Source organism: Tachysurus vachellii, chromosome 6, assembly GCF_030014155.1.
Source record: "Tachysurus vachellii isolate PV-2020 chromosome 6, HZAU_Pvac_v1, whole genome shotgun sequence".
NCBI classification, from domain to species: Eukaryota; Metazoa; Chordata; class Actinopteri; order Siluriformes; family Bagridae; genus Tachysurus; species Tachysurus vachellii.
Window position 1 is genome coordinate 7622257 of NC_083465.1, and position 22816 is coordinate 7645072.

Genomic DNA, 22816 nt, shown 5'->3' on the forward strand with positions numbered 1-22816 from the left:
TCTGAGGTCATCCATTTTATTGCACATTAGCATGTAATAATGATGGGATTGCCAGTCAGATAGGGTTAACCTTTAGCCTCCAGTTAAATTACCTATGCTAGGTAAATATCTGTCAAAAATTATAACCACATACTACACAATCCACATACTTTACCAACCTCAAAATGTCAGTTTGACATCCATCACTTTATCAGTCCAATCACAGAGATTTTAATAGAGTAAAGTCTGTAAGATCAACGGTGTTCTGCTGATATTTTTCAAAGATAAAGCCCAATGGTCCTGCACAGAATACAGGTTTGGATTTAAATATAAAGAAACACTCAATGTAATAAAGAGAAAAAAGAAACGCAAACAAACAAAAAACCCACTTCACTTACAAAGACTGCTATTGTTACTAAAACAAAATCATATTTCAATGATATTTAACTCTTCCATATCAATGAAGTGAAAAAACAAACAAACAATGAAATCAAAATTAAAATAGATACAATAAATCCTCCTTGTGTTGTTGAGATGTGGTACCACAAGAAACCATGATATTGCTTTCAACTGACAAAAACATATTTGAACTTGGGTCTCAGTTAATAGTTAACATCTTTAACAAAACAGATCATGCTAAAACTAGACTGAATTTCCTGGTTATCTAATTGCACTTATTGAGTTTATAATACACAGTTTCTTCCTAATATAGTCCCAGGGACTGGGACTTTCCACCCAATAGAAACGTTTCCTCCCCTAGCTCTCTTCATGTCCATCAACACTCATACATCATAGGACACAGCGTTGCATTTGTTGAGATTCCAGTAGCAAGCTCCACAATGGAGGTAGCAATGCAGTGGTCCAGGACATATGTTAATGGAAGTTTGTCACTGTGTTTGAAGTTAAGCTGTGGAAAAAGCCCCACCACAAAAAGAGCAGTGTCCTGGTGATAAGTCTAGTGTTGAGTTACAGCCTCATGTAGTTCACATAAGGCAGTGTAAAAGGAACAATGATTGCAATGTCGCACCAGCTGCTGTTAAACATCACTAAACATCTACCCCTGGACTTTGTATGCTTGTATGGCAAAGATCACAGTCCCTCTGGAACTTAACCCTGACCGAAAAATATCAAGTTTGTTCTCCAGAATCTGGATGTTGAGTACCTTAGACTGTTCCTGATGCTGCTTTGTTTCCATTCTGTCCACTGCTTCTGGTTTCATCCTGCAAGTGAAGAAGGCATGCAGATCCTTGTCACTCTCCTGGGCATGCCTTTACTCCCAGATCTGCTGGCCTGCTGTGGTGGCCATATAATTTAGGACTACCGAGTCAGGGTCTCGAAAGGCTAGCAAAGCAGAGTCACAATTAAAGAGGCTGAAATAATAGGATCAGGAAAACTGCCCCACAATTTCAAGACTGGAACATAGAACAAGAACCTCAAATTTCAAAAATTAGCAAAACAGTTTTTGATTATTTACTCTGTCCTATACAATAGTCTACCTGGTCACTCAATCCAATCAGTTTTTAATGACACCATTCTTCAAAAAAGCATTTCCACCCAAAGAATTGCCACTCACACAATTAGTTGTTGTTTCTTGTGCATGCCACAATCAAAGCCAAAGAGACACTTTTTTCAGATATTTGACATGAACATTGACTGAGGCTGGTGACGAGTGCCTGCATTTTTTGTATTGTGCTGCTGCCTGTTAAAAAAAAAAAAATGATAAACTGAAACTGATATTTATTACCCCAACAAAATAAGCTTGATGCTTGGGAAACTGATTCTGTGAATGGTGTATAAAATTAATATTTATTACAGTGGTGCATGTTATAATGATTCTATGAGCATATAACCTCATTTCACCCTCCTCCACATTAAATCCAAAGACATGCATGGCAAAAAAAAAAGACTTTAACAAGACAACTCATGAGTCATCTGCTTCACCAAAAAGACACAAAGAACAATTTCTACAGACTTATCCGGCTCACAAAGCTTCATATTACTTATAACTTAAGCTATTTATTCGAATTCCTCTTTCTCAGTAAAGTCCTGGCATTCTTCCCTGTTTCTGTGAAAAACATCGCAGTTTTTAGGACTAGTGCTGATTTGTTACTCTAGAGCAGGGGTCACCAACGCGGTGCCCGCAAGGAGCACTTAAGGCGCCCGCGAGGCACGTTCTAAAATAGTACTGGTCAAAATATAGCTTCGCCTAAAAAAATTTTCTTGCTGTTGTTTTTGAATAAAAAACGCTTGCATTAACGTAGATTTTAAAATGACGATATTTAATTTCATTTTATTTCATTAAAAAAAATTAAAACAAAAATGTTATGTATAACAAACTCTGGCCTTTTCTGAAGTCAAATGTCAATATTGCGCGCACGTCACGTCCGACTCCTGACACAAGGAAGTGGTGCAGCAACGATGAGGAGTTAGTTGTGATTTACCCCCCAAAAAATGGCAGAAAAGCGACAGAAAACATACCATTTTCACAGTGTTTGGGAGGAAGAGTTCTTTTTACGTCAGTCAAAGAAAAGTGTGTGTGTCTCATTTGCGGGACGACTGTTGCGACGGCAAAGCGGCACAATGTGGCGAGACACTTCAGTCTGCGTCACGAAAGTTTCAATGCTAACTACCCACCCGGCGGCGCATTAAGGACAGAAAAAGCCGTTACAAATCCTTTCATGCAAGTGGACATGACATGCACTGCTGAGCAACTAAGTGCTCTGTTCAAATTGGATGCTGGACAGGTAGAGATAGAAATCCTAACGTTGCAAAATGACCTCCACCTCAAAGCCCATCAGTCTGCATCAAACTTTTGGTGCCTTGTGGACACAGAAAAGTACAGTGGTGTATGCACAGCAGCTATGAAATTTGCATGCCTTTTTGGTTCAACCTATCTCTGTGAATCAGCCTTTTCTAACATGAACTTTATCAAGAACAAACACAGAACACATTTACAAGATGCACATTTACAAGACTCACTCAGATTGCAGTGTCAAATTATTCACCAGATTACAGTACAATGGTGAGCAGAGTGCAGTGCCAGGCTTCCCACTAACAGACATTTACAGACAAAGAAGAGATAACGTGTTCATTGAAAACACCATAACATTAAACTAAAAATGGTGCACAGAAATGTGAACATTTTTTGAAAAAGGCTAAATTACTTGTGAAAATTCCTTCCATCATTGTTGTATAAATCATTGTTAATAATTGTGGAGAATAATTAACATTGATATGTGAGCAGTCTCTTCACCATATTATTATTATTATTATTATTATTAAAAAGTGATCAGTGAATTTTGCTCTTGAGGAAGTTTGTATCAAACCAGTAGCCCTTCATACTACTCAGTTCCCTTGAAGTAGCCCTCAGTCTTAAAAAGGTTGGTGACCCCCTGCTCTAGAGTGATAGAAAATGTGGGCTCATATGTGTCATCTAGTGCACTAGCCATAAACAGTGGAAATAGATGAAAAACCATTTAATTAGTTTAAATGAACTGACACCATTACAACATTACAGGTGTTCTTAAAATCACAAATTTAAAAAAACCTACAGAAGGAAAAAAAAAATAAAATAAAATAAAAAAAATTCCAAAAAAATGACCTAACAAAAGACAAAATGTAATTGGGCAATTAAAGATCTGTATTTAAAATAAGAAAGAGAGGGGACATAGGCATTCATATTATGGTTCTTCCTTTACTCATTGTGATTTGATGCTGTACAACCTGGACAGTTTGTGTTTATATCCTCCTCATCTGTGAAGTGAGAAACGTCAGTTATATTGTTGTATAATTTGTTTCCAAAACAAGAAACATGACAAGGAACTGTATTACCTACCTCTATATGCTGTCCCACACCATATGCAGTAGAAATGCACACTCCTCAGGTATGACGTTATAAACTCCAGCTTCACTAATGACTGAATATGCAATGACACAATATATAAAAACAGTGTGACAGAATAATATTGTCATATTTATTATAATTTATTTACCGTTAATTCTGTATCGTCTTTACTTCCTTCAGTGTTGGGCTCATCATGCTCTGCCTCTTGATTCTTAACTTCTTCGGCCCAATACCAACTGTCCTTTGGAACAATTATTCCCTAACCAGGAAAACAAAAGATCACTTGACTATACCAAGAAACATACAGTGCATCCGGAAAGTTTTTTTTTTTTTTAATGTTACAGCTGTAATGAATTAAATTACTTATTTTCCACAAAATTCTACAAACAATACCCCATTATGAAAGGGTAAAAGAAGTTTGTTTGAAATCTTTGCAAATATAAAAAAGATAAAAATCACATACATAATTATTCACAGCCTTTGCTCAGTACTTTGTTAGTTGCACCTTTGGCAACAATTACAGCCTCAAGTTTTTTTTTTGAGTATGATGCTACAAGCTTGGCACACCAATTTTTGGCAGTTTCTCCCATTCTTCTTTGCAGGACCTTTCAAGCTCCATCAGGTTTGATGGGGAGTGTCTGTGCCCAGCCATTTTATACATCTCTCCAGAGATTTTCAATCGGGTTCAAGTCTGGACTCTGGCCAATCAGCTGAATTTACCACAGGTGGACTCCAATCAAGTTCAAATCAAATCAATTTTGAGTGTCATGGCAAAGGCAGTGAATTCTTGTGATTTTTTTAAAATAAATTTGCAAAGATTTCAAACAAACATCTTTCATTTTGTCATTATAGGGTATTGTTTGTACAATTTTGGGGAAGAAATGAATGAGTTCCTTTTTGGAATAAGGCTGTAACATAGCAAAATGTGGAAAAAGTGAAGCACTGTGAATACTTTCCGAATGCACTGTAAGTGGAGGAGGGCAAAATATATTATTTTTCTTTTTTTTTGAGGAGACCTTTTGTTTGTCCAGCTGTTCACAGGCCCACTGACTTTTCCTCAGGTCTCCTTCAGTTTCACGGTGTTCTCTTTCAGTTCTTTTGCGCTCTCTGTAATTAAGATAGTAAATTATATTAACTTAGATTACATTAAGCACAGTGTGGGCCACTGGGCAAGTTAACTCTCCAATGTGCTTTGCCCAGCTCCTATAAAACACTGTGTTTGCATCCTCAACAAAAAAAAAATAGCAGTGGTATTATCTCATATTTTAACTATGGATATTAAGAGACCATTGCATCCCTAATAAAATAGTTCTACTTGTTTCCAGATAGTTCTGGATATACATCAAGAATTAGGAACATTATGACAGTCCTGAATGCACCTCTGGAGGTCAAATTCACAAAGAGTGTGTTAAAAAAAACTTTAGCCTTAAAAAAACTTTTTAATAGCAATGTGCATTATGATTTATGTTTTTCCTTTTATATTTCTTAATGCATCCATAAAATAAACACCAAAGAAGGAGTGTAAAAAGTTATGCCACACCTATTGTCAAAGTAAAGCAGCTTGGTCAAACTTAGCAGCACCGATATCTAAAAAATCTATGATCTAGTTCAGAAATAATGAGCCATAATTTAACATAATTGTGCAAACAAAAAACATGTTATCTATTTGCAAACCTGAAATCCTCAAGAGACTGCTTCTCCATATGCTGCTTCACTTGCAATCTTTTTCTCTCATTTCTTAACTTCTCTTCTGCTTTCCTTTTCTTTTGTTCTTCCATTCCAATGCCCCCCCTGTCTAATACATTACATTATAATTAGTCAAAACACAGTTTTTTTATTCTATGTACACCAATGAACTGTAGTCATCATTATGAAGTAGACTTAAAATGCACTAACCAGTTTTTATGTTAAGGGGAATTGGTTCAACTCGTCCAGTACCTAAGAGATAGAAAACATCTTTTAGTGCTGAAAGAATAGACAGTGTTGGAAAAATGGGAAACGTACTATTTATACAGAAACCCCGAAAAATGCAAGGTACATACCAGAAATATATGCAGACGAGCCATAACATTAAACCCACTGAGAGGTGATGTGAATAACACTGATTACCTCATTACAATAGCACCTTTCAAAGGGATGGGATATATTAGGCAGAAGGTAAACAAGCAGTTCTCGAAATTGATGTGTATCTAGAAGATTGGTCCAAAGTATCTCTAAAATGGCAACTTGTGGGGTGTTCCTGGGATGCAGTGGTTAGTACCTACCAAAAACGGACCAAGGAAGGACAATTTGAACCAGCAATACAGTCATGTGTGCCAAAGCTCAGTCATATGCATAGGGAGCAAAGACTAGCCTATTGGCTGTGATCAATCAAAAGAGCTTTTGTAACACAAATTGCTGAAAACATAACATAATGCTTTCTATGAGAGACATAATGCTTTCTATGAGAGAAAGGTGTTAAACACAAAGTTCATCACTGCTTGCTGCATATGTGGCTGTGTAGGCACAGACTAGTCAGAGTGTTCATGCTGTCCACTTGGCTACCACTGAAAGTGTCCACAATCTGTATATGAGCATCAGGTACTGAACAACTGAGTAATGGACTCCACTATGGGAATAGGGAAAGCCAGTGGTGGCACTGTGATGCTCTGAGTAATGCTTTGCTGGGTAACCTTAGGTCCTGGTTTTCATGTGGATGCTACTTTTACACCTACCAAAACATTGTTGCTGACCAAGTCCACCCTTCATGGCACCAGTATTCCCTAATGGCAGAGGCCTATTTCGGCAGGATAATGTGCTCTGCCACACTGCAAAAATGACCCTGTTCCTCAAACATTCCTAAACAAAGACTTCACAGGGTAGACTTGGCCTCCAAATGCCACAGATCTCTTTGTGCATCTGTGGAATGTGTGCGACAAGCAAGTCTGATCTAGGAGCTCCGACCTCCAACTTACAAGACTTAAAGAATCTGCTGCTAATAACTTGGTGCTAGATACAACTGCAACCCATTAAAGGTATTGTGAAGTCCAAAGCCTTTCGACAGGTCAAAGCTGTTTTGGTGGCACAAGGAGAACCTATACAATATATCATACACAAAATTGATCAGTGTCATTAAATCAGTCTCCCAGAATATCCCCTTTTTTAAAATTAGAATTTTAAAGAGACATTTAAATTACCAACCTCTAAAATAAGTAAAAATTATTAAAACCTCAATTTTAATTGGACCAGTAATAATCAATGAATTCTGAAGGCTCAGTTCCTAATGAAAGAAGAAAGTCTTGCTTCTTGCTTCATTAAACTGACAGCCACAACAACGCAATAAGATGTTATATATCATTTATTGAAATAAAGTTGAAATAAAATGGCAAATAAATATGAACCTAATCCTAAAATTAGAATACAGACAAAGAAAAAAGAGAAAATAATACTGAACAACTAGATAAGCATTGTGGGGTGTTTTGCTGCAGGAGGGACTGGTGCACTTAGGGACTGGTGCAAATAGATGGCATCATGAGGAAAGAACATTATGTAGAAATATTAAAGCAACACCTCAAGACATCAGCCAGGAGTTTAAAGCTTGGGCACAATGGGTCTTCAAAATAGACACTGACCTTAAGCATACCAAATTAGTTACAAAGTGGCTTAAGGCTGTTCATTTCATAAATAAGAGAAATGTGTTGACATGCTGTCAGCAGCTGGAAGACCTTATATCAGATATACATTTTAATCTTTAACATCATGTCCCAACACAAAATGTAAGTTTTTTTTAAAGTAACAATAGAGCAAGAAATGTTTGTCACTTGTTACATTTATATAATTTAACTCAGAACTCAATGCACAGAAATATTTTGGCATCAATACTATTTGTGAAGCATAAACTTATCCTCTGAAAAAGGATTGGTTATAAATTTAAGCCAGCTGTAAATGCTCTGTCATCTTGTCAATCAAGAATTTGCCAAATGATAACATTTTGTCAAAACCTTATGTCATAGGTTCTGTTTTAACTTCCATACTGTCCTCCATTGATATCTAGCAACTTAATCTTAAAATAAAAAAAAGATTCAGGGCATTGAATCAAGTGGTGTTTGATTTGAGGCACTCAATTTGATTCAAGGTTCTCAATTTAATTTGGGTATTGATCAATAAACACATAACACATACAAATGAGTGTTCACCATAAGGTATTTAAGTATTTTCTACAAAAGACGAAGAAATATTCTGACCAATATATTGTGACTATTCCAATATTAATATTATTTCTTTTCATTTAATATTATTACTATTCATTTGTTTTCACTCTTTTTTGATCAGTACTGACCTTCTTTTCCCAGACCTTGTCCTGCTGTATAGCCCATTTTCTGCAGCAAAGCAAACCCTTTATTTTCACTACTTAGAGAGTTCTGCAAAGCAACATCTCGTCTGGTCTGCTCTTTTTCCTTGTAGCTTTTTTGCTGGTTAAGAATATTTTTCTCTTTGTGCAAAGTCTCTCGTCTTAGAGACTCCTTTAAACGTTTCACCTTTGGCACACCAGGCCGAACATCCATTCTGAAACAACAGTGATGAACATAACTCATTTTACTGGTTCAAGACATTAAAACCTTGAAGAAATGACCTAAAACACTGTTAAGGCCAAAACATAAAAATGGCATTTTTATTTTACCTCTTTTACTATGGCTAGGTTAATATCATTGTAAAAATGATCAAAGGAAAAGTGTGGAAAAATTCCTAAATTATATTCTGAAAAAGCAAGGCTTACACTTTTGTCAAACCTGACTGAATACTATTTTAATAATGTCTGGTAATTTAATACACATACTTTCATTGGTTCAGAAGAAACATAAGTAACATTCTATTCATTTATTTTGTTCAGAAATAACAATAAAACCGATTCACAAAGTCAACTGCCATTATTTTCCCAATTTATTTCCAATATTTACCCAAACATTTCTAAAATTGTGAATGGACAAATCAATGGACGAATGAACCAACAAATCTGTATTTTTTTTAAATGTCTATTTATGTAACATTTTAGAATGGACTTCTTGCAGTATAATTAACGATACAAATGAACACAATCTCTCAAACTAAATAGGTAAGTAGGTAAAAGTCATGACAAACTTTTATGTTGGCTTGACAAAGCCATGCTGAAATTTGGAAAAACAAGTTGTAATGGCCAGTTTTGAGAAAAGAAAAACAGGGCATCAGCCTTTGTTGGTGAATGGGATTTAGTTAGAAAATGTACAACGGAATTGCCTGAATAGCCTTAAGGATTGTGCTGGTGGGAGTAGTTTGAAACATGGAGATAATATCGTGCATCGGATCACATCATGACAGGAGGCGAATGGTTTCCTCTAGAATCTCTACAAATATCTAAAATCATTAGAGACGTGGAGATCATAACACATCCGCAAGAATATGGAACAACTCACAAAGGGTTAAGAAAAGCATCAGACATATAATCATCTTCCTCCGCTGCCATGCTTCTTGTTGTTGTGGCTGTGGCTGTGCTGTGTTGTTGCTGTTGTTGTTGTTGTTGTTTCTCTTCTTCTTCTTCTTCTTCTTCTTCTTCTTTTCTTCTTCTTCTTCTTCTTCGTCTTCTGCTTCTTCTTCTGCCGCTTGTGATGTTTGATGGCATAGATATATACACTAGATGTCGCCTTGGGGTCCTAAAAATGCGTCAAAACCGCCGCCATATTTGTACGGTGCTCCTTTACCTCAAATGCATGGACGATGACGGACTTCTGTGCTGCATATGGTTGTTCAAATGAAAGAAATCACACCTCCAGGGTCGGGGTTCGATTCCCGCCTCCACCTTGTGTGTGTGGAGTTTGCATGTTCTCCCCGTGCCTCGGGGGTTTCCTCCGGGTACTCCGGTTTCCTCCCCCGGTCCAAAGACATGCATGGTAGGTTGATTGGCATCTCTGGAAAATTGTCCCTAGTGTGTGATTGCGTGAGAGAATGAGAGAATGAGAGTGTGTGTGTGTGTGTGTGTGTGTGTGTGTGTGTGCCCTGCGATGGGTTGGCACTCCGTCCAGGGTGTATCCTGCCTTGATACCCGATGACGCCTGAAATAGGCACAGGCTCCCTGTGCCTAGGTAAGTAGTGATTGTTCATTTGAAGTTTACTCAAGTGGAAGAATGTAACTAATAAACTTACACCTACTAGCACTATGCATTATATTGTGAAAAAGTAGATTATCTTAATATCAAAACCTTAAATTTTCTCTGGACTTAATGATAAATACATGTCTGACCTTTGGAACGAACAAAAAAAACTAGAAAATCGCGTTCATGACGATTTATGGTGATTTTATTTCTTTGCCTACATTAACGCTAATGCATTAAGAGGAGGGGGTCCCCTGTACCAAGATGGCGGCTCAGTTAACGCATTCGTTCCAATGTACTGCCGCATACAAGGCGACATCTAGTGTATATATCTATGGTTTGATGGCAGTCAGCAAGTAAACGTAGAAGATGCATATCCGCCACCTACTGGCTGAAGCGTGGAATACAGGTCCGACTGTATTTAGATATCTTACTCATATACTGATCTAAAGCATTATACTTACGATTATTTATTTGCTGCTGGTCAATATTTTGCCAAAATTTCCAGACATGTTTCCCATTATACAGACAATAATTTACCTTTTATGTCAAAAGCTACCAATCAGAAGGTTGTGAGTTCATACACCAAGCTGCCACTGCTGGTGTAATGTAAGTCAGAGTGAATAAGGGGGTCTGCTCAAATGCTGTAAATGTAAAAGCAAAATTCTAGCTATAACTGTGCCTACAATTCATTGATTTTGAATACAATGTAAATGGCCATGGTGGCTTAGTGGTTAGCACGTTTGGCTCACACCTCCAGGGTTGGGGGTTCGATTCGATACAGGTTGGCACTCCGTCCAGGGTGTATCCTGCCTTGATGCCCGATGACGCCTGAGATAGGCACAGGCTCCCTGTGACCCGAGGTAGTTCGGATAAGCGGTAGACAATGAGTGAGTGAGTGAGAGTGTAAATGTCTTCTGTTTCTTCCCGAAATTCTTGCAATTTTCTTTTTATAGCCATTCTGACTATAGGTCTAAAGACATTTGTATTTAATGTGACATTTATATCTATGGAGAATGCCCACATTTCCATGTGCTGGGACCCAAAGAAAGAAAACCTTTTAACTGTACACTAACTCCAAGCAATTCATAAGGATTTTGTGAGGTTGAGTGCCCTCTACTCATAGAATAGTTAGCATAAATTGCAACCATCTCTGTTAATAATACTCCTATTTGATCAGGGGTCCTTTTTGCAATTTTAATTTGAAAATAAATAAAGCTACTGCATCTCATTCATTCATCTTCTACTGCTTATCCGAACTACCTCGGGTCACGGGGAGCCTGTGCCTATCTCAGGCGTCATTTGTGCATCAAGGCAGGATACACCCTGGACAGAGTGCCAACCCATCGCAGGGCACACACACACTCATTCACTCACGCAATCACACACTAGGGACAATTTTCCAGAGATGCCAATCAACCTACCATGCATGTCTTTGGACCGGTGGAGGAAACCGGAGTACCCGGAGGAAACCCCCGAGGCACGGGGAGAACATGCAAACTCCACACACACAAGGTGGAGGCGGGAATCGATCCCCGACCCTGGAGGTGTGAGGCGAACGTGCTAACCACTAAGCCACCGTGCCCCCCACTACTGCATCTCAATTTTTTTTATTCTATTGTTAAAGATCCTCTAAAGCATAGGGAATATCAAGGCTGGGCTCCTTTTTCTGCAAATCATCCAAAACCTCTAAAAATGGCTGACTTATACTGACTTTTTCTGAATGAGGGACTGGTGCACTTCACAAAACAGATGGCATCATGAGGAAAGAACATTATGTTGAATTACATCCAGGCACAAATGGGTCTTCAAAATGGACAATGACCCTAAGCAAACTGCCAAATTAGTTATACTGTAACATGGCTTAAGGACAGGTTTTGGAGTGGCCATCCCAAAGCCATTATCTCAATCCTACAGAAAATTTGTGGGCAGAGCTGAATAGGCATGTGTGACCAAGGCAGCCTACAAACCTGTTTCAGTTACACCAGTTCTGTCAGGAGGAATAAGCCAACATTTGTAATGACCAAAACTATGTTTTTCATGCAACACATTATTGTGCGGTGTGCCCTTTAAGAGACTGATCACTCATAATGCATGCTAAGTGATGATGACATAGGAGAATGGCAGTGTAACAAGAGCCATGCATTTTTGTTATAGCTTTGTTATTTATTTCATTTATGTTATTTATTTAATTTGTTATTCATTTTCATTTATTTCTTTTGTTATATATTTATATTATATTTTATTTATTTCTGTATTTGTGATGCTTATTAAGAGCTAAATCCCTCATATATATCAGAGAAGCGCGTTGCCTGTCCTCCTATCATTAAACGTGTGGCTTGCAGACTATTTGCCTTCGAGCTCTTTCATTTCCTGAAAATAATTTGGCCGAATAACTTGAAGCTGGATCCGTCATCTACGTGGAATTTGCATTGATTAAAACTAAGAAATTATGCAAACTGGGGAAAACTTTTCTTTATTTTTATTTATGTTTATTCAGCATCGCTGACTGAGACTGGTGAGACTAGTTTGCTAATGCTGTGTGGCACGTGAGCAAGGACCGCATGCATTTGTATGAGTGGATTATTAAACCTGTTCTTTTTCTTTTTTCTTTGCTATGAGGAGTACGACAGATTATTTTGAAACCTTTGAAACTTATTCATTGGAGATTTGCATCGTTGATTGTACACTGATGGTCTCATTTTTGTATTGTGAAAATCCAGTTGGAGTGGAGAATTAGTTTGCTAATTTTTGGGAGCAATTTTGCTCATAAACTCTTTGGAATACTTAAGCACCTTTGTGTGGGTGTGTCGAACTTAACTCATTTATTTATTTATTTATTTATTTATTGCACAAGCTGACATCTGTGGTGGATTCCTGTGCATTAAAACTGTATTTTGAGCATATTGAAGAAACGATCCACTTTGTCAAGACAATTTTGTTTTCATTGCGAAATGAACTTGCTTATGTTGGACTGAAGGTTAATTCCTTACTTTTGGACACATTTGCAAGATTGAGTGACTCCATGAAAAATTTCAATTTAAAACAATGTCTTCTTTTGATTTGGGGTTTATTAAAGGTTTATTTATGGTGTGTGCAGTCTATTAACAGTTTATACATTTCTGGGGTACATAATTTTTTGTAGTTACTATACTACTGTTTGCGTATACACATTTACTGTAAGGGCTTCACACCCTGACGTTGAGGCTGATTTTACTTACACATTGTCAGATTCTGTCTCCAGATAGAGAACGCAGTGTCCTGCTGGGAGCCTAGAGCTTCAGGCTGAAATTCTGCAAGCGGAGGTATCGGTGCTCCAGCAGTGCCTCAATGATTCTCTCTAGTTGCAGCAAATTTTTCCCACATTCAGTCCAGAGTAAAGCAAAATTTCCAATGGAACCTACTTACGGCCAGGCTTTACTTCTCGTACATGTCCCAACTGCAATTCACTTTCTGGAGTGAGCTCACGACAAAGTGAGTCCCCTGATTTGCATTCAGAACTTACTCTTGATGTAAGGGTTACGAACACACCACAAGGCAGTGATGCAGTTGTAGGGAATATATTTGGCAGGCAGAAGGGAAACATCAAGGAGGGTAGGGTGATTCACAGAGGTAACTCTCCCTCCAGGAAATAATTTTGCCTCAGCTGACTGATGCAGCCATTCCAGAACAGCCTGTCCTTTGTCACGTCAAGGATCCCACATCACCTTCCTTTTAAAATACTCCATTTAGGGTTAAAATTAACCTACATGGCCAGGTGCTGGATGCTACACTCAACACTGGTACATCACTTTCGGCAGTTCAAGCTGACATTGTTCAGAATTAAGTCAAACTTAAGTCCACGGGTCGACGGTTTTATCACCATTTTGCCATTGTTCCACATTTACCTTCAACTTTGGTCTTGGGGATGTACTTTAGGTTGCGTGCTTCTGTCACCATTCACATCCCATCCCGAACCGTTCTTGTCCATGCCTTTATCACAAGCAGGGTGGACTATTGTAATGGTCTCCTCACCGGCCTTTTTAAAAAGACCATTAGACAGCTGCAGCTAATCAAGAATGCATCTGCCAGGGTTATGACTAAAACCAGAAAATCAGAGCATATCACACCAGTCCTCAGGTCCTTACATTGGCTTCCAGTTATATTTAGATTTTATAAAATTACTTGTTTGTAAATGACCTAGGACCTACATATACTGTATTGCAGATATGCTCACTGAATATAAACCAAACAGAACACTCAGATCATTAGGATCAAGCCAGTTAGAAATACCAAGGGTTCACACCAAACAAGGGGAATCTGCTTTTAGCTATTATGCTGCCCGCGGTTGGACTCAGCTTCCAGTAGAGATCAGATGTGCTAACACATTAGCCACATTTAAATCTAGACTCAAAACTTATCTGTTTAGCTGTGCATTTTCTGAATGAGCACTGTGCTACATCCAAACTTGCACTATGTATAATCCTCTTTATAATTGTTTTTATTTTATTTTGAATCAATTTTTAAATCATTTTTAAAGTTTTTAAATTCCTTGTTTTATTATTGTAATTATTGTTTTTATGATTATTTTACTTTCTTTTCTGTAAAGCACTTTGAATTACCATTGTGTGTGAAATTTGCTATATAAGTAAACTTGCCTTGCCTAGCTCAAGAACAGTGCACAGAGAGCTTCAGGGACTGGGTTTCCATGGCTGAGTAGCTGCATCTAGAGTATTGAACTTACATCACCAAGTGCAATGGAAAGTGTTGGATGCAGTGGTGTAAAGCATTCTGCCACTAGACTCTAGAGCAGTGGATACATGTTTATGGAGTTACGAAGCATGCTTCTCTGTCTATCAAGCCAATGGACGAATCTGGGTTTGACGATTGCCAGGAGAACGGTACTTGCTTGACTGCATTGTGCCAAGTGTAAAGTTTGGTGTAGGTGGTATTATAGTGTGGGGTGGTTTTTCAGGAGTTGGGCTTGGCCCCTTCATTCTAGTGAAAGAAACTATTAATGCTTCAGCATACCAAGACATTTTGGACAATTTCATGTTCCCAACTTTATGCGAACAGTTTGACCCCTCCCTGTTTTAACATGACGGTGCACCAGAGCAATGCAAGGTCCATAAAGACATGGATGAGCAAGTTTGTTGTGGAGGAACTTCAGTGCAAGTGCAAGAGTTAATAGTGTACTTTTATTACATTATGTTACTAAAGGAAAGTAAATGAAGAGAAAATAAATCAAAATCACATCAATATTGGTGTGAACAATAAAAACAGTACCAATTCTTCTAGGTACACTTGCACTCAGTTTGTGAAATATTTCTTCTGGTAAAAGGACCAAACCAATTTGCATAAATGCAGCCCAAATCTTGCAATGAACCTACACCATGCTGCACTGTTGCCTGCAGACACTTATAATTGTGCTGCACTCCAGCTCTTTGGTGAACAACTCACCTCTTGCTACAGCCAAATATTTTTTTGTCTGTTTTGAAATCTGTGCTTTGGAGAGATCTTGCTGATGCAGTATAACGTCGCTGTCGGGCGGAATCCTCGTATCTCCAAAACCATTATTTTTCAGGAAATTAAAAAAACGCCATTTTTTTTGAGTTATTAAACATTGTATCGTTAAAGTTGTTATTATACCTTATATTGCTATCATATACTGTTGTGTACCAACATTAACACAACGTTTTCCCAAAGTCATGTTTTATCGGAGATACAAGCTTTATGACTTGGGAGCAGAGAGATACGAGATTATGCCGTCATTGATAAGAATGGTACGGACACAGATGTCGCTGCTGCCAGCAGTGTTCAGTAAAGTCTGCGGTCACGTTGAGCCTTTTGACAAGAGAAAAGGCTTCAATAGTTAACCAAAGCTAATGACTATAGTTACATACATCTTCCTAAACTCTATTTTAAAGGTTTAAGAGCTATAAGTGATGCAATACAAAACAGGATAAGCTGATTAGGCTGTCTAATAGGTGGAAATTAGTCTAATCTGCTCGCAAACTTACCTTCGTGGCTCACGGGTTTCTTTCTGCACAGAAGCATTACAGCTATCGATTTTTAACAAACAGGCCTACTCAAATGTATCTAACCTAACTATTGTCACTTGTTAGTGTCCAAAAAACAGTATTTTACATGCACAGTGCCAAGAGAGGCATTGTCTATAAGTAGGCTGACTTAAAGTAGGTAAAATAATAATAAAAACAATAATTTAATAGTGGTATCCAAAACATTCAATTTAATTCAAATATTATATTATAAAAAAACATTTTAAAACGTCAATGAACATGTATAATAAGCAGTAATAAATAGTAATAAATAGATATTTAAAATACATCAATAACACAAATAAACATAGTTAAAGGGATAGTTCACTCAAAAAATAAAATTAATAAAGGTCAAAGGTCAAAGGCAGGAATATCGTTTCACTACGTTATACGGCATGTTTACCTATAATAACGAGGCAAAAAGCCAGCCAGCTTGCTTAAAGTGATGAGCATGATGGCAAAGGCAGCTACTTGTTGAACATAACGGTTTGCCATGACATTGTAAGATACAATCCTATCTTATCTGCAATGCACAGGGTTTAGTCTGCGTTGCAGTGGATTGTCTTGCGCTAAATTCCTGTCCTCAGACGAGCACCAGAACTAGCGGGGGTCAAGATTTTTTTTTCTTTGAGCCCCACGAAAATCACTTTAGATATCACTTTAAGACGTGTTGAGTCGTTGCGACTCTTAATCTTGAGGAGAAATATGCCGCGCAGCTCTCCCGCGGAGTGAAGAAGAGGTGGAGTTACGAGGTTTCTCAGACAGTTGAAGTGTCCAATGGAGTTAAGAGATTTGCGCTCAAGCTATTTTCAAGGCTTTAGATTGGTTAATAACTTGTAAAAATAACAGACCCATGTGGGGACTGACTAATAGCATCGATATGTGAAAAAATATGAAATTGACAAAAAAATTGGACATACGAGGTTTCCGCCCGACAGCGACGATAACTAACTTTATCTTGTTGGTAGATGGTATTTGACCTGTGACATGAAACTTTTAAGCCTCCTACATGTCTTGGATTACTCTGTGTCATATACAATGTGTATATATAATATATGTATGTATGTATGTATATATAATTACATTTCAGACATTTTCAGGTATCTACGTTTTCACATCAACACTGTGGTGAAGAAGGCCCGGCGGCATCTCTACCATTTCAGACACTTGAGGCACTTTAAACACTTTTACACCTGCTCTATTAAAAGCATCCTAATAGGAACATCACAGCCTGGTTTGGGAACAGCACCAGACAGGACAGATGAGCAATCAGCTGAATGTACCATTCACACTGAGATCCCTGACTTGGAGTCTATATACAGCAAGCTGTGCTGGACCAAGGACAGAAAGAAAATGAAAGACCTCAGCCATCCAAACAATGGCCTCTTTTCTTTGTTGTGCTCAGGGAAGTGATTCCGCACTTTGAAGGCACACACAGAGAGAATGAGGAGTAGCTTCTTCTCACAGTCCATTTGGGACTTCAACCTGGTGAACACCTATAGCCTGGACCCATTTCTGGACTTTTCATGACTGACACAAAAACCACTACCATAGGTGGACATTTGCACATTGCACACTTGCACTAAATACACATCCTGCACTTTAACATTTACAATATATTGTATGTTCTTACTGTTTAAACTGTTTACTCATGCACATAACTGTATCACATTACCACTACATGTTTGATTATTCTACTTTTATTTCTGTTTATAGTTTTATTTCTCTGATTTTTATTTTTTCTGATTGTTTTATATTTTTTTATATTATATTTTGGTATATTTTTCTGATATACTTTTGGACTTTTTTAAAAGACACTTTTATTTATTTATTTATCTATCTATTTATTTATTTGTTTGTTTGTTTGTTTGTTTGTTTATCATTATTTATTTATTCTTATATTGTATTCACCTCTGCCTTATCTTATTTCCTTATTTTTTCCCTATTATTGGCTTTTCTTAGGACAGTAGTACAAAGCATTTCCCTGTCGTACTGTGCATGATTGTTTATGTGACATAAAATTTGAATTTGAATTTGAATCTTTTTTTTTTAATAAGCCAGCATAGCTGAGCACCTTTCTAAAGATGTCTGTCTATCCAGTGACTCCCATGTAACAGCTTTGTCTGGCATTCCAGCAATCTGTGGTTGTAGCAACATGGTTACCAGTACTCAGCTTCTTAATAATAAAGATTTGTTTGGCTTTGGCTGCCTCATGTATTTTCAAGACCACTGTTTTCCAAGTATTTTCACTGTATTTTCAAGACCACTGTCTAGAGCGGTTGTAATGTTTAAATCATTTTCTTAAATGAATGCAATACAACAACAGAGAATGGCTGGCTGCCTTCAAAGATAAGGTTAAGCAAAGCCTTGTCAAAGGTAGCTCATAATTATGACTTCCATCTCATCTTATCATAATAGGATAGCTAGGCTAGGCAAAATGTAAGGTCATGGGGTTCTGTAAGAGTGGAAAGTAGGCTAACAGAACTCTGTATGGCTATTTATTCTCTAAACTTTTGTATAAATCTGAACAGAACTAAACAACTTCAAACTACACCAAGACCTACATATAAGTTGTTAATTATAAGAATCAACCACAGACCTTGAGACGAAGCATGAAATGTACAGAAACTGTAGTGTACTGAGGTGTAGGCTATAGAATATTGTGAACTTATGTTAATCATACCAAATTCATTGAGTACTACATTGCTTATAATCCTGTCACGTTCAAAGTCATGTAAAAACACATTTGTTGCAGTGTTGCAGCAGTGATTGGGCATATTGGACAGGGTTTATTTTGGTATGCTACCTCACTCTATATCATGTGTTAACTATGCTAGCTAGAAGATTGTTATCTTGCCTAGCAAATTACCTACCATCACATGATTTCTTAGATGTGTTATTTTTGAAGCTTAAGATTTCCATCATTTTGTACAGACAAAGTAGGCAGCACATAATTATGTGACTGTTGTTCCTCATAATTTTAAAGACAAATAGTGTGTGAATGCTGGACCAGGGATGTACACATTCCTCTTCTGGAGAGAGTGCAGCAACTACACCATTCATTCTGTGCTAAAGCAATCTGTGTGAGAGCTTGGCTAAGTCAAAAATTAATAAACTAAAATAAGTGCAAGTAAAATACATTTTTTACTTACTGGTTAAGGCCAAAAGAAGAGCCAAGATCAGGAATATCTTAGAAGCTGACTCCAATGGCTCAAAGGGGGCCTCTGATAACCTCTCCAGGACAAAAGAGCGGCAGAGATATTTTTCAGGCTACAGGAAGGCCTCAGGAGTCTAGCACCACAGAAGAACTGAGATACCAGACAGTACCTCCCCACGTAGTCCCCATAGCTGGGTGCATGGCTAATGGAAATAGCCACAACATACACCTTAAGGGTTGTGGGGGTTAACCCCACGGAGAGGTGCTCCTTGAGGAAGTTCAGCACTGAATTGAACGGGCAGTGGTCTGGGTCCAGGTGGCACTGCTTGCCCCATGGTAGGAAGAGCCTCCATTTCAGGGCATACCATTTCCTAGTCAAGGAAGCCTTAGAGCTCAATATGGTCTCCACTACTTCAGTCAAGAGACTGGAATTTAGTCAAGTCAAGTCAAGTCAAGAAGCTTTTATTGTCATTTCAACCATATATAGCTGTTGCAGTACATAGTGAAATGAGACAACGTTTCTCCAGGATCAAGGTGCTACATAGAAACAAAGACAGGGCTAAAGACTTGTAAGTAGTCTTAGCCACATAAAGTGCAACTGTGCAACCTGGTGCAAACAGTGCAGGACAAGACAAACAAGACAGACAAGACAGTGCAAGATGGTCCCCCAGGGTCCAGACCTAGAGGTTCCACAGTTTTGGCCAGTGGTGTATAAAGGCCCCCTGTTCCTGTGACAGAAGATTCTCCCTAGGGAGGAATCTCCAAATGAGTTGAGTTGAGGAGGGATATTATGTCTTAGAGGACTCCCACAGGCAGAGCATCTCAGCCACTGCTGCACCATAGTGCACCCAAGAAGAGCTGAAAGTGAGGTGATCCAGAAGAGACATTTGGTTGACACCTTGAAAGAAAACAAATCCACTTCCAATACCTCTGCCATATGGTGCCATTCCCCAGTCCTCAGCCCCTGCCTTGACAAAAACTCTGCTTCTCGGTTTGCATGCCCCACCATGTAAACTGCCCTTAAAGCCAGCAATCTGCTCCCTGTCCAAAGCAGGATCTGCTGCACCAGCCAGAAAGGAGGACATGAATGTAACCTGCTTTGATGATTGATTAAGGAAACAACTACAGTGTTGTACATGTGGACCAACAAATGGAAGCCCCAGAGCTGTGAGAGAAAGTGTTTTTAGCGCTAGAAACACTGCCTTCATTCAGCCCTCATTATGTGCTTGTGTGCCATGGAGGAGTTGTTCTATTGTTCATAGTGGTGATCGAATCCACACAAGTAGAGGACACAGGGCTCTCAAGTGTCATGCATTGAGAGTGACAGTCACGCATTTCGGTCTTTTGTCACGCTCTCCTGCCACACATTGTATTTCTCACGCAGAAAAACATTTTGACTATTTATCATATATTTAATATGCCACAGCGCCCAAAATGTATCAATCCACACCGCTGTGTCTATAGAACCGGGCAGGAATGACACTTATCAGCCAATCAAAAAAAGAGGCTACACAATAGCCAATCATAAAATAGCACTATTGTATATGGGTAAGATTTAACGCAACAACCAATGAAAAAAAACATTCATTAAAGAGGGTATTTTCGATGGTCGGTTTGAACAAAACCTCAACACGAAACAGCTTCAAACAGAACAAACTCAATCATGACCCTAAAAATGGCTGGGCTTGTCACGCTTGCCTGTCTTCAAAACTTGAGAGCCCTGAGGACAGATGTGCCTGCATCATGATTTACTTCACAACTACCCCCAGAAAGTTGTTCTCCGAATGTGAGAAAGCACTTGAGGTTCAGTTACGTTTATTATATTTTGCAGACGCCCTTATCCAGAGCGACGTACAAAGGTGCTTTGAAGTATCAATGAACACGTTACCACTGGTTCGTGTTACAGACTTAGGATACCATCAGCCTAAAGCTCTGTTGGGAGGAATTATAGCAGTTTTTCCAGCAAGCACAAGGACAACAACAATGGACAATCTGGAGCTTCCTAACAGAAAAATTCTCGCAATGCACTCATGCTCTGCTCCCATACAAAATGCACAAAAAGTGCTTCAGTCATCTTGGTGAGGTACAGTGTTAAAGCTAAATAGAAGCATTGTTGAGAGCAAACAGAGTTTCAAAACCATATTTTTGTTCAGTCAAATCAACAGTTTCAAAGCAGTGTCTCAAAGCAGCTTTACATAAGTATAAAACAGAATAAAAAATGTAAAGTTTAAATTAAGTTACTATATAACTCTAACAATTTTCCCTAATGAGCAAAGCCAGAGGCAAGGGTGGCAAGGAAAAACTGCCTGAGATGATATGAGGAAGAAACCCTGAGAGGCTCAGAAGGAAAACCATTTGGGTTATAAAGGACAGTAAATAAAATAAATGTAAATAATGTCCTTTGTACAACAGTTTGTATTTGAGTGGAATTAAGCAATCCAGAGCTCCCGAGGAACTAACAGGTCAGTGCAATTTCCAAGGCCCAAGACTAATTACTTCCTGCTGAATTATTCAAATGTTTGCTGATGAAAACCTCACCACAAAGCTGAAACGCAACAGTAGCTCAAAGATGGCATGACGCTCTCTGGGCGGCTCCATCCACAGCAGAGTGGACACCAGGTGGCAAGACTCCAACAAGGGGTAGGGTGTCAGGATTGATAAAGTAGGTCTGAAAGGAGAAGCAATCAGACTAGGAACTCAGAACACTGGGAGCTCTGGAGTGGCATGTTTAACTCAAAAAATGTACATTATGCACAAAGTGCAGGCAGGGACTCCAGCTAGACTAGCTATGATAGCATAACTAAAAGGTATAGCCAGAATGAGGCACAGACATGAAGGATTCTTCAGACATAAAGCATCCAACCACTCAAACCTGAGTGACTGAGTGACATCTAAACATTCCAGTTCACCAAAGGCTCTATGCCCATGAACCCTCCAGATCTGCTCCTTTATGTAAGAATCAAAAAATCAAAGAAAAGAAAAAAAAGAAAAAAGAAATGGTGATGTGGACAGCCTTCAATAAGTGGGAATCAGAAGCAGGACAAAAAAGGTAAAGAAAACCACAATCCAAAATGATTATCTTCACAAAACATACAGAATGTAGCTCAAAGCTCACAAAATCTCCAGTGTCTTGAATGTCAAGTCTTTTTCAGACAATCTTGACCTAGGTGGTCCACCTCCTCGACCATGTCTGGAGACAGCTGCACCACAGCCAGAACCAACACCGGTGTATGATACACTAGCACCAGCTCCTGATTCAACAGTGAGACCTGCAATGCGTTTCACCCTACAGTACCTCACTGAACTGAGGTCACTACTAGGAAGAAATTAGGGGCTGAAACATGGGAACATGGTTTTGAAACAGTTCTAATGTCTATGGAACTAGGTTATTTGTCTGCATGAGTATTTTTTGCAAGGCTTTCCCATTCCTGAGATCCTGCTTTCCTCTTAAGATTTCCTAAGGTTTGTCACCAGAAATATAGCTATGCTAGCTAAAGAGCCTTAACTCTCATAATAAAATATATTGTTATATAAGCAACATAAAAAACTCAATTGCAGTTTGCCGACTGTGACATTCCATCTGCAAAAGCAATTTGTCTTCAAAATGTTACAGAAAAATTATGACAAAGACTGACCCCTCGATATCATCTGTGGAACAGAATATGGCTAACCAGTCATGAGCTTTATCAGTCCA

General features: G+C 38.4%; 1 protein-coding gene across 2 annotated transcripts; it reads right to left on the reverse strand.

Annotated features, from left to right (window-relative positions):
* On the reverse strand, positions 1 to 9408 carry gpatch11 (G patch domain containing 11). Of its 2 annotated transcripts, XR_009648588.1 has the most exons (9): positions 9253 to 9408; positions 8142 to 8368; positions 5720 to 5761; positions 5498 to 5618; positions 4840 to 4930; positions 3972 to 4082; positions 3815 to 3896; positions 1553 to 3732; positions 1 to 1320 (listed from the first exon to the last, which is right to left on the reverse strand). XR_009648588.1 is itself a non-coding variant. In XM_060871983.1 (8 exons), the coding sequence occupies exons 1-8, from the start codon at positions 9300 to 9302 to the stop codon at positions 3674 to 3676; spliced, it is 783 nt and encodes a 260-aa protein (XP_060727966.1). In that variant the 5' UTR covers positions 9303 to 9408; the 3' UTR covers positions 1 to 3673. The 2 variants fall into 2 exon arrangements, 1 of the variants encoding a protein (XP_060727966.1); XM_060871983.1 differs by having other exon boundaries at positions 1 to 3732.
* Positions 9409 to 22816: the final 13408 nt, after the last annotated feature.